Genomic DNA, 12,678 nt, shown 5'->3' on the forward strand with positions numbered 1-12,678 from the left:
GGCAGATGCTTCACCGACCGAGCCACCCAGGAACCCTGGAGATCTTTCTTAAAGGAAAACTTTTTCATTGAGGAAAAAAGTCTCGAGTTTCTTAGTCTGGAGATAGAATGGAATTCAGGGGAACCTGAAGCCCTTCTCAGTCTGAAACTGCGGTGCATATTGGCCTTGTTTTCTGTGCAGGCTGTTCAAAGGTTTCATCAGAGTCTCAAGATCTTGGAAGTTAAGAGTTGAGGGCTTTGGATACCGCCAAGGAAGGTGGTCTTCCATGTGCGTGATTTGGAAGTGGTCCTGAGGCAGCACCTCCAAACAGTGGTCCCTGAGCCCATTACTGCAGCCACAACCTGCCTGCTTCCCTCTGTCCCAGCAGAGAACTGAATGCTGTCTGGCTGGGGGGAGAAAGGCTCTGCTGGGCGGTGGGAGACAGGGTCCTGGCCCTAGCACCCAGGCAGGGGTCTTCTTTTTTTCCCCTATGCTTGCTGGCCCTCAGTTTCCTCGTCAGCCAGCCAGATGGGGATATTGGTACCAGCCACTTGGGCATTGCTGTGAGCGTGTAGATGTGGACATAGAGAGGTGACTTGCTGGCAGACGGTGCCATCAATGACCTGCCGGGACCGGGGCCCACTCGCTTGTCGACTCATCTCAATGTTGGCTCCGGCTGGGGTTCTTATAGGGCTTTCGCTGGAGCTACTGTCCATGACTTCTTCAACTGGCTGTCCGTGTTGGTGCTCTTGCCCCTGGAGGCGGCCACCCATTACCTGGAGATCCTCACCAACCTGGTGGTGGAGACCTTCAACTTCAAGAATGGAGAAGATGCCCCCGCCCTTCTGAAAGTTATCACCGATCCCTTCACGAAGCTCATAGTCCAGGTAGCCCGGCTCCCGTCAGAGAAGGAAGGAAGGAACTAACTGCCCCCCTGCCCCCTCCCACTCCTCCCAACTGGAGAGAGATGGTGGACAAGGATGAGGGTCTATAAACACTGCTCGCTCTCTGGTTGCCTCTGAGAAAGGCCAGAGGAGCCAAGACTTCAAGGGCACCTGCCCTTGAAGAGTAACCAGCCTTCTTCATTTCCTTGACTTTGCGTGTCATCTTTATTGGGGTGGGAGCGGAGTGGGGGGTGGCAAGTGCTTCTCAAGACTCAGGACTCTGGATGCTTGGGGCCACTTTATTCCCCCTACTGACCTCGGCTCCCATGGGCTCACTGATAAAGGATTATCCTGCTCATACCCCGCTGCCCCCCAGGCTGATTGAACTATTATTGAAATAAATCTTAAAAGGTTTTGTGGCTGTTGCCTTGAAAAGTGGGTCAGCTTAGACCTTGCCCTTTATCGCCCTTACCGTCTGGGCTTTGCTGTCACCTGATGACCATCTACTGTGTGCTTCCCAGCTACCAGCCCGCTGTTTCTACAGCCATTCCCTTATTTCTCAAGCACCTGCTAATGTCTGGGTGCGGTGCTCCATCCTGGGAGCATAGACGGAGCAAGTCAGAACTCACTGGGCTTATGTTGTTGGAGCCCCTTCCATAGAACCTCCTATGTGTCTGTCCCTCATCAGTGCTGAGACCTGCTGACCCTCTCCTGTCTGTCTTCCTCAGCTGGATAAGAAAGTCATCAATGAAATTGCAATGAATGATGAAGCAGCCAAAAACAAGAGTCTGATCAAGATTTGGTGCAAGACTTTCACCAACGTGGTAAGTTTCTAAGGATGTGGCTGGGTGGGCAGACTCTTGGATCTGTGGGTTCAGCAAAACCTTGAATTCAATGTGGGCAGATAGAGGTCAGAAGTAAAAATTGGCCCTGGGAATCCTTAGGGAAGCAAGTCTTTGAATGCTTGATGGACAGATAATGCAGTAGGACAGACTCCCTCTTGCCCCACCCGCACCTTGGAAATCATGTTATTCCTGGCTTGATATTTTCATGTCTCTTGGCTTATCTTTGGCTCCCTGTGTTCCCATGAATGGAGGGACCCGTCGCAACAGTGCATCATATTTTAGAGACACATGCATTGATGTGTGTCTCCTTCCTGCTGGCCACACTGCCTGCAGTCCCCACCAACAGGGAGATGGTGGACTCTATACCATGTGTCGATGTTTGTCCTCCAGACTCAAATGAATGTCACTGTTCCTTCGCCTGAGAACTGCACCTCCCCTAGTCTCTGTTGGTCGGACGGTACCTACACCTGGACTCTCAAGAACGTGACCTATACGGAGAACATTGCCAAGTGTGAGTGGAGCTCAGCAGAGCACCAGCCACTGGGATGGGCTGTCGGGGGTGGGGGTGAGGGCGTGCTGATGTTGTGCTTTATCACAAAGATGTGCTGGCCTGAAAAGACTGCAGAAAGCCCTTGTTAGGAGGGCAATGGGGCCCCCCGAGGCCAGTGTGAAACGCAGTAAGTGAAGAAAAGAAGGGCGCGGGGATTCACTGAACACCAACATCATACCAAGTAATGAACTGTGCACTTTCACAGCAGCTGGGAACTAAGGTTTCAAGCCAGGTCTGGGGTCCCACCAGGAGGGGTGGAACCAGGATTTGAATCCCAGCCCCTCTGGCAGGTCCATACTGCACTAGAGCTCATCTGCAGATTCCAGAGGGCTCCCTCTCTCTGCTTTGGTGTATCCCTTGGGCTCTAGGGAGATGCCAACCAGACCTGTAGGAGATGTAGGGCCCACACAGAACAGAACAAATGCATTCAGCTTGAAGTCATGAGTCCCTGCTGTATGGGAGGCCCCCTTCCAAGCCCTGGAGCCACAGCACGGAACAAGGCAGTGAGCCTACATGATGCTCCGATTCTTTAAGAAGCTGGACTGTTGCCCTGGGAATCATGGGTCCAGACATCCTTAACTCTTCTAACCGTGTGTGTGTCTCTGCTTCCCTTCATCCTCTCTACGCCGCCCACATTAATTCTGAGCAGTAGAGATTCCAAGTGTGGCTTACCTCACCACATCAATGAGTTTATCACCTCCCATGTTCTAGATGCTATACACCCATCAGTCAAACCCTAGAATCCTAGGGCCACACAGGACTTCTAAAAAAATAAGGAGGCTTACAACTGGCAATAGCTCCTACTCTGACTGCCCCATCCTACCCCACTTCGCTCTTCAAGCTCTTCGATGTATCAGTCGCTCTCAGGAGTAAAACACACCGTGAGACATAGAGGTAGAAGAAAGGCCCCGACCAGCTCTGCAACTGGAAGGATTTTACTTCATGTTCTAGCCTCCTGAGGTCCCATTGGCCAGTACATGGCCTCAGGGTTACAGTCAGCTGCAAAGGAGGCCGGGAAGTGTGGTCTTTGTTCTGGGGTGCCATATGTTGAGCCAACAACCCAGATCCTGTTACTGTAAAGCAGAAGGATGATGCTGGGGAATGAAGAACAATCTGTGGCCTCGGAGCCCCACTGGCCTCCTAACAAGGGCTTTCCGTGGTCCTTTCAGGCCAGCACATCTTTGCGAATTCCACCCTTCCGGACCTTGCGGTTGGCATCATCCTGCTGTTGGCCTCCCTGCTGGTCCTCTGTGGCTGCCTTATCACAATCGTCAAGCTCCTAGGCTCCGTGCTCCGGGGACAAGTAGCTGTGGTCATCAAGAAGACAATCAACACAGGTAGGCACACCCTGACCCCAATTCTGGGCTTTCTAGGGCATGGCATCACTGGGGCCACCCCGGCAGAGGGGAGGTTCCTTTTAGATTTTCATCTAGCAATGGCCTCTGTGTGGAGTTTCTCTCTTGGATCTGATAAGCTGAAGAAGATGCCCTTTGCCCTTGAGATCTTCCTTTGTGTCTTGGGTGGAGCCTGGGCACCAGTGTCTATCACATCTGAAAGGTCCTGAGAAAGAGCCAGCTCATATCCAGAGATCTATGAGATAGGCCTTCCTTCCTTCCTGGCAGGTTTCCCCATGCCCAGGTCTTTCGGGTCTGTCAGAATCCCTTAGAGAAAATCCCTTTCTTCCACTCTTGGGAAGAAAACATAGTTCTAGATAACCCATCACCATCTTGAGGCAGCCAACACAACCCCAGTGGCCAGGAGAAGCCCCTGATGCTTATGGCGTCCTGGCCAAGCCAAGGATGTCGCCTCCCCATGAAACCTTCGTGAAACAGGGCCAGGAATATCTACCTCCGAGGACCGTCCCCAAGGTTGTCATGTGGCTGAGCTGGGTGACTCTGGGCACCTGCTGGGTGTGTGGGGCCTGATCCCGTGTGGGTGTTGCCGAGAACTCAGCGTGTAGGACTTCCAAGCTGCTGCCCTTTGCTTCCGTGCCCCTTCAGAAAGGTGGAGGATTTACGGCATTGGGAGAGCACCGTGAGTGCTACGTGGGAGGAAGGTGCTTATTTGGGTGGTGTCCTAGTTCTGATTCTATAACAAATTATCAGAGGCTGGCAACACATTTCACAGTGCTGGGGGCTGGGAAGTCTGGCATTGGGGTGCCAGCATGGTCAGGCTCTGAGGTCCCACTTGCTGATGTACAGATGGCCGCCTCCTTGCTGTGTCCTCACATGGAATGAGTAGGTCTCTCCTGTAAGGGCACTAGGCCAGTCAGGAGGACTCCACCCTCATGAACCAATTACCTCGCAAAGGCTCTACTTCCTTCACATGGGGTTAGCATTTCAACATGGGAATTGGGAGGAGACGCTCAGTCCGCGACATGTGTGTTCAGCATCTCTACTTCCGAATTCAGTGAATGCCTGTAATGGTCCGTGGTTCCACCATCTGAACATGCAAGGTGAAAGGATTCTAAAAATCCAATTTGTAATTTATGACTATTGTGTGGGGTGCGGAGGCTTCTACACAACCTGACCCTCTAGCCCAGCCCATACTGCACCCCTCCCCACCCCGGTCCTCTGGAGGGGCCAGCTAGGCCTCCAACCCAGGCCTTCCTTAGAAAGCCTGTGACAGATCTCCTTTCCTTTCTGTCTCCTAGATTTTCCCTTTCCCTTTGCCTGGGTGACTGGCTACCTGGCCATCCTTGTGGGGGCAGGCATGACCTTCATTGTGCAGAGCAGCTCCGTGTTCACATCTGCTATGACCCCACTGATTGGTGAGTTTCTCTCTGGCTACCCTGTCTAGTTGCTGTCTAGCACCACCTCCCATCATCCCTTGGGGCTGATACTATAGTTTTTGTATTTTTCTGCCAGGTATTGGTGTGATCACCATCGAGAGAGCGTACCCACTCACACTGGGCTCCAACATCGGCACCACCACCACCGCCATCCTGGCCGCCTTGGCCAGTCCAGGCAATACTCTGAGGAGCTCCCTGCAGGTTAGGAAAGGCTGCGTGGGCGGGAGCCTGGGGAGGCGGGGACACAGCCCCGTTAGTGGTCTTGCAAGCAGATGGTTTGGAACAAGAGCCAAGTTTTTCTCTATCTTCAAAACTGTGAGGCCACCATCATTGGTGGTTGTTTAAACAGAGGTGGGGGGCGGCCACTACACCATTTCCCATCTCACCCCCCACTTGGGGAACTCTTTGGATTTTGGGGGGGTCACTTGTGCTCTGGGCTTAGAATTTAGAAGAATTCGAAATTCAGGGCAGGTCCCCTGACCTACCCGGATCAACCAGGTTGCTTGGGCAAGAAGATCTTTGGCATTTGAACTCCATCCTGGGTTTACACACTAAGTGACCTTAGACAGGTAACCTAACCTTTGAGCATCAATTCTCTCTGCAACCCGGGTGCCTTATCTCATTAGGATTACTCCAAGGATCTGATGAGACTCAGCCTAAAGCCATGCTCTCTGATAGATATACGACTGTAGAATAGAAATTTGAGCCACCCACGTCATTTGAAATCTTTCCTAGCCATGTTTTCAAAAAGTAAAGCTTGATCAATCTTAATAATGTATTTGATCTAACTCACTATCATTTGAACGTGTAATTGATTTAAAAATTGGCGAGATGTCTCACCTTTTTTTTTTTTTTTTGGACGAAGTCTTTGAAATCTGGTGTGCATCGTGCGCTTGCAGCACGCTTGAGGCCAGCCACACCTCCAGCACTCAGTTGCCACATGTGGCCAGTGGCTGGCGACCGGACAGGCTGGTCCAAAGCCCGTAGTGTGATGCCTGGCCCCTGGTGGGCCCAAGGAAGTGGCAAAGTGCGTGGCCTCTGGAGCCAAGGCTGCTGGGGTTGGAATCCCACCTCCGCCATCTCCTGCGTGTGCAGGGAAGGAGCCTCACCTCTTCCTCAGTTGGCTCGACCACCACCAATGTCAAACGAAGATAATGATGGTCTGGCAGCTCTGAGGGTATTTTTTGGAGGATTGAGGTACTCGTTGCATGTGCTTCCAACAGCTGCCTCAGCCTAGTGGGCGCTAAGATCAGCTGCTGCCGCCGTTATCTGTACCAAGTACAGCCCTCTCCCTGGCCTCCCTCAGATGGGGCAGTGGGGACCCCCAGCTACCTAGCAAGCCTCTTCTTGGGCCCCACCAGCTGGGTCAAGCCCTAGGTTTCTAGGGTTTTGAGATTGATCATTGTGAATTTCAAACTCCTGGAGGACTCCAGGGGGCCTGGGCTGTGGTTCATCTGGTCACCTCCATCGGCATCCACCTACCCGCACCCACTTGCACTCGTCTGCACACACCTGCACCCACGCACACACAGCAAGTCCCTGGGAAGGCCCAGCGGGCCCTTGGCGCTGCCCCAGAGGCCTTGTGACGCCCCTGCCGTCACCCCGGCCTCACCAGGCACCAGACCCGCTCACCCCCCCCCCTTGCATTTCAGATCGCGCTGTGCCATTTCTTCTTCAACATCTCGGGCATCCTGCTGTGGTATCCCATCCCGTTCACCCGCCTGCCCATCCGCCTGGCCAAGGGCCTGGGCATGCTCTCGGCCGAGTACCGCTGGTTCGCCGTCTTCTACCTCGTCTTCGTTTTCTTCCTGACCCCAATGGCCGTGTTTGGCCTGTCGCTGGCCGGCTGGCCGGTGCTGGTGGGCGTGGGTGCGCCCGTGATCGCCGTGGCCCTGCTGCTGGGGCTGCTGGGTGTCCTGCAGTCCCGCTGCCCTCGCATCCTGCCCCGGAAGCTGCGGGACTGGGGCTTCCTGCCCCTGTGGCTGCGCTCCCTCAAGCCCTGGGATGACCTCATCTCCCTAATGGCCGGCTGCTGCCAGAACCGCTGCTGCCTGTGCTGCCGCCTGTGCTGCCGCACCTGCTGCCTGCTGTGCGGCTGTCCCTCGTGCTGCCGCTGCAGCGGGTGCTGCCGCAGCCAAGACGATGAGGGGGCACCGCCCGGCAAGGGCCCCGAGGCCTTTGACAACGTGGCCCTGAGCGTGGAGGCCCAGGACGGGTCCCCTCAGCCTCCAGTGGATGACCCGGACTCCAAGGTCATGTCAGGCAGCACAGCCTTGTAGGGCACCCCCCACCTCGCGGCAGGAGGGAGCAGGGCCCCGAATTCCACCTCTGCCTGGTAGAGATCCTTCCCTCCTGAGAAAGGGTCAACCGCTCACCCATCGCCCTGGGCCTGCGCTGTGGCGTCAGCTCAGCCTGGGCTCCAGCCTTCCTGTGGCAGGAGCGGGCACAGGGATCCTGAGAGAGCATGAGACACCGTGGCTACAGGTGATCCCGCCGCCCACCCCTGCCACAGTGGGGTTGCTCCACAGGACCCATTTGCTGGACCCCAATCATCTTCCAGAGAGATGCCCCGAGGGGATGGATTTATGGAAGGTTCTCTAAGATGCCCACATTAAGTGTATGTGTTAGGGGTCTAGAGCTCAGGCAACTTTTCCCAAAGACTTGCTTCCTCCAAGAGCACAGTCCTTGCCCCCAGACCAGACCCATTCTGGAGAGAAAGAGTGTGATTGTTTGGAGACTTGGTGAGGACCACTGGGGTGGGCCTTGCCCTCTTCCCAGATCTCCCCAAACCCCTGTTCAGTGTCCTCACCCCAGCAGGTGTGGCTCATCAAAGCGTCCCTGCTGTGCCCAAGTTTTCAGGGCGGGAGCCACATCTGAGCTACCAAGAGAGGTTCAGAGGGCACTTCAGCTCACCTGTAGGGTCTGTTTTATCAGAGAAGCGAGTGGTCCTGTTCCCGAGCAGGGCCCATGGAGGGTGAGGGCTGGGCATGGGGAGCGGTGGGAGGGGGAGATGGTTTATCTACTGAAGGGGCCGAGGGCTCTTCTTCATTTGGCTACTTTAGAAGCCAGTGGACCGCTGTGTCTAGAGCCCAGTGCTGCTCTCTCGGTCAGATAAAATCATCCTTGTTGGGTCTTTTAGAATAAGATAAGCAGCCCCTGTGGGTCCCCTTCACTGCTGCCACTTTGAACCCCAGGAAAGATGTGAGCATGGAGTAATTGTACCTTGTCTCTGCCTCCTCACTCTGCAAGATCAATGTCCGGGTTGGCTTTTTTGATGGGCAGCTTCCATTCTTCCAGCCAAGCCAGAAACCCTTTCCAAACATTCTTGCACATTCCCATAGGATTTCCTGCCTTTCTCTCCATGCCTGCGGAGATCCAAACTTTCCAAGGGCAGAACCCAGGGCATGACCGAACGGCCCATAGGACGCATGACCAGGAGGGGTCCGTGTGTGGCCGCGGGTCCAAGGGCTGTGCTCCTTCTTGCCTCAGATACCTTCTCTGTGCCTTCTCCAGCCGCCTGTAGTATTTGCACCTCCTCCCTCCACTCCTCCCGCACCCTGAACAATCCCAGTCTGCCCCGGAGAGGGAGGGGGCTTCAACTGAGTTTGGGGGGGGGTCGGGAGGGGGTTCAGTGCAGCCGCACTCCAAGGCCCTGCTCTCCCCCATCCTGGCTTATCCTTCATCTTAGCAGGTTGGGATAACAAACTGAGCCCTCCGCTGACCCTTACCCCGTGTAGATACCAATTCCCCAACAGAGCCATTTATACTCTATATTTATAGCCGCACGTCTGTACAGCATTTTTCATAAGTTATATGGTAAATAGAGGAGTGTGATTTGTGTTTTATAGTGCTCTCATTTGGAAATGAGGCCGGGTTCTACTATGAAATATAAAGAAAGCATCTTTGTATATTTTGTAATACCGCCCTTTAAATGTGCCTCTAGCCGCACCCATGCCACACACCCTGTAAATATGTAAGTTAAGCCTGGGCAGGGCTGTGGCCCTCTTTGCACACTGATTGTTTTTTAAAAAAATTGGGTCCTTCTAACTGCGTTGATTGTATTTTTTTTTTTTTTTTTTTTTTTTTTACTGGTTGTGGGAAGGGAGAAATAAAAAAAGGCAATCAAACCCCAAAGGAGTATGTAGCTTTCAATTACAGGGAAATCGGGGCTTCATGGATCTGTTTCCTGAAAACGTGGGGTCTCTTTTCTCAATTAACATCACGACCTACCTCTCCATCACCAGGGCCAGCTGTGTAATTTGTGGGGACCCTTGTTCAGGAAGCACAATGAAAGGGACATAATAGGCACTAAATACAAAGCTTTTCTTCCTTCAGGGTTTTTAAAATGTTGTGGAGTGCTATCCTAAGTAAGATTTGAGTTTAAATTATTGGCATAAATTTCATGGTTCATCTTCATATTGTGTGATGCCAGTTTTAATGTAAACATAAGAGATTCTAACTCACACGTGGGATGGCCGAAATTACATGACTTTTTGTAGCTCCTACATGTATTTTGTTCCTGCCAGAACAGCAGGGATTTTGCATAAAGCTCAGTTTTTATTTCTCTTCTTGACATCTGCATGTTCTGTCAATAGCATCCCTTACTGATGAGTAAGGAGGCAGTGAAAAGAAGCACAAGGGGCTGACGCTTCTGTGTCATCATTCCAGCCTGAGTGAGTGGCAAACACGAGTGAAAAGTAGTAAGATAGGGCTCCTCCATCATTTCTTTTGTTGTGTTTGAAGGAAGTTCTGGTTCAAATGGGAATCATGTCCTCCTGGGGCTGTCAGTACCCCCAGTATACTCGGTTGCAGACATAACACACTTGTACTTGGCCTTGAGTCTTGCTGCCCTTAGGCTCGCTGTGGGTCTACTTGAATTCTGTACTCATGGGGCATTGCCAGTGCTCTGCTCTGCGTGAGTGGGGTGGCAAGGGGCTGTGGGCATGGGTATTACCCATTCTGCTCACACACATGCTCCATTGTCCCACTGGACTTCACTAACAAGACAAAGTTAAAAGATTGAGATTTTCAGGACCCTGGTGGCAGAGTATTTCAGCCAAGGATGAGCTGCTTTTCTGTTGGGTTCTGTGTGATGGCACGCTCAGGAAACTGGCCGTGCCCACCACCCCAGGCCAGTCACAGGGTTAGGGAAGAGTTGATTCATTTTATTTTATTTTTAAGATTTTATTTATTCATGAGAGACACACAGAGACAGAGACACAGGCAGAGGGAGAAGCAAGAGTCCTCGTAGGGAGCCCGACACAAGGCCTGGTCCCAGAACTCTAGGATCATGCCCTGAGCTGAAGGTAGATGGTCAACTGTTGAGCCACCCAGGCATCCCAGAAGAGTTTATTTAAATTAAGAAATGTGTGCAGAAGGACTATAAATTGGTAGCACCTCTCTAGAGGCAGGTGAAACAGGTAAGGAGGGCTGAGCTGGTGTCATAGGGTGATAAGTTCAGGGTTGGGATTGCCTGGAGAGCTGGGCCCCACTACTAGCTGTGTCATGTCATTTACTAGCAAAACTGCTAACCTTCCTCAGTGTCAATCAACTCCTGGACTATGGGACAGTAATGTATGCTTCTTAGGAAAGTGAGGTAACATATGTAAGTACTGAGTCCAGGGTAGGTTTACTATAAAGGCTGGATATATAGACTCTAGGGGACTTCACTTATGCATCTATCTACCTGTTTTTTGGTAAATGAGATTTATCTGACGCATCCCCCCAACACCACCAATTTCCCAAAGCGGTAGTCAATATTTACATCACGTTATTATGATTAATATGATTTACATTATGATGATGCAAAACATTTTCTTTAATTTTTTCATCAGTGCTGTCACAGACTGAAATATTTTTTTTCTCTAATTGATCCAAAGTGTCTGACAACCTTTTGGTTGGTTTCCTTCTTTTCTTTCATTTTTTTTCTTTTGTTTTTTTAAACCCGTATCCTCTTGGTCCCACGTAGACTTGTGTTCTGTCTGCCTTTTGAGAACAGCTAGCTGTCCATCAACCTGGGCTGTGCCACTCTGCTAGGATAGAAAGCTTGTTTTCTATTCAAGTTCCTATTTTATTGTTTTGATCTCCAGTTTGCTTGAATTACATGAGAGCAGTTACAAAAGAAATGAGATTTTTGGGCCCAGGCACGTGTGGATGTTTTATATCCTCACCACCCCCAAAGCCTATCCCACACTGCTGAGCAGTTTGGAAGCAAATAAAAAGGTGGGAGTCTCTAAGCCGCTAAGTTTTAAGGTTGTTTGTTACACGGCACTAAGTAACCAATACAGAACCAACTGTTGAAAGCACAGATTTTTACATTAGCCTAATGCCTCTCCTGCACCTCATTCCTTACCACCTGTGCTGCGGTTTCTTTGGCTTAGTTCCTTGAGACAATAAATCTCCCCCTTGCCTGGAGTGGTTGGAGCAGACCTACAGGTCCACCAGGGTGTTTTATTTAATTTTTAGTTTCAGGTTAATGTCATTGGTCTGTCATATTAGCAGAAAAACCCATCATTCTCAGGTACTGGCTAATGTACAGGCTGTGAGTAGAGGGTGAACGGGGCTGTAAAATTATGCCTTCACGTTCAGCTCAATGTAATGACACGGGATCCAAAGGGGATCTGGGATCAGCTGGTGGTGTCAATGTCGTAGTTTTTATTCTCTTATGGAATTTGGAGTCAATTGAAAAAGAAGACATAGAAGATGAACTAATGGAAATGCAACCAGCCACTCTCTTACTAAGGAAGCCGATTGTAAGATGTGGCTTTTCTATCTTTGGGGATGGGAGACAGCTTCTTAACCTTCTGCTGTTTGAATTAAACCAATTTACTTCACCAATCACAGGCAGAGGTGAGTGTTGCAGGCCTCCCCCATGGGGTAGAGCCCACCCTGAGAGACCTACCACAGCTGATCAAAATAAATGGGACACTATGTATTCTGAAGCTGAGCATGCTCCATTTCTTCCCCCAAACTCCCCCATCAGATAACTGGGAGGCCTAGATTGTGACTGCAGGATAACTTGGGGGTCCTCACTAACACCACAGATGGGGTTAGAAGGCCACCTTCCACAACCAACAGCACTTGAGACCTCTTGATAGCTATTTTCCACACATCACCTCATTGACGGGCACCAGAGCCTTGAGAGGAGTTATTTGTTTCCATTTAATGAAGCCGATTCAGAAAACTTAGCTGCTGGTCCCAGATGATAGGATTTAAAGACAGAGCCCAATGTCCTGTCCCATGAACCATGCTGTCTTGTGACTCATTGACTTCCAGATTATAGGGCAGGTTTTAGACATAATCAGAGTCAAAGTGGAAGGAAAAAGCTTAGAGAGAGGAGGTGGAACAGTCCAGGAATGAGGAATAAAGGGTATGGGATCAAGTAGTATCCCATGTGATGAACATGGGCTGAATATTAATCACTTCCTGTATCGGACTTTCAAGGCCAACTCCCTGTCCTCACAGGTGCCCTGGGTTTTGGTCCTCACCACCCAGGGAGGTATGGGTGGGACACATCACAAATCAAAGTGAGTAAGTCACTCCACAAACATCCAGAGCTGAGGTGAAAAGAGCACCATCTTCTCACCACACATCACTTGGGAACCAGATGAGAACCTTGAGATTTACTGG

General features: G+C 51.3%; 1 protein-coding gene across 3 annotated transcripts in view; it reads left to right on the forward strand.

Annotated features, from left to right (window-relative positions):
* Positions 1 to 9,150, forward strand: part of SLC34A2 (solute carrier family 34 member 2) — a 58,763-nt gene extending 49,613 nt beyond the window's left edge. For all 3 annotated transcript variants that reach the window (XM_055326783.1, XM_055326782.1, XM_055326784.1), the window contains 7 exons: positions 671 to 866; positions 1,592 to 1,687; positions 2,099 to 2,219; positions 3,428 to 3,595; positions 4,912 to 5,028; positions 5,126 to 5,250; positions 6,702 to 9,150. In XM_055326783.1, the coding sequence (XP_055182758.1) occupies positions 671 to 866; positions 1,592 to 1,687; positions 2,099 to 2,219; positions 3,428 to 3,595; positions 4,912 to 5,028; positions 5,126 to 5,250; positions 6,702 to 7,328 (1,450 nt within the window). In that variant the 3' untranslated portion in view covers positions 7,329 to 9,150. The remainder of the gene's footprint in view (positions 1 to 670; positions 867 to 1,591; positions 1,688 to 2,098; positions 2,220 to 3,427; positions 3,596 to 4,911; positions 5,029 to 5,125; positions 5,251 to 6,701) is intronic.
* Positions 9,151 to 12,678: the final 3,528 nt, after the last annotated feature.

The sequence above is a fragment of the Nyctereutes procyonoides genome, unplaced genomic scaffold, assembly GCF_905146905.1.
Source record: "Nyctereutes procyonoides isolate TBG_1078 unplaced genomic scaffold, NYPRO_anot_genome, whole genome shotgun sequence".
Classification (NCBI taxonomy): Eukaryota; Metazoa; Chordata; class Mammalia; order Carnivora; family Canidae; genus Nyctereutes; species Nyctereutes procyonoides.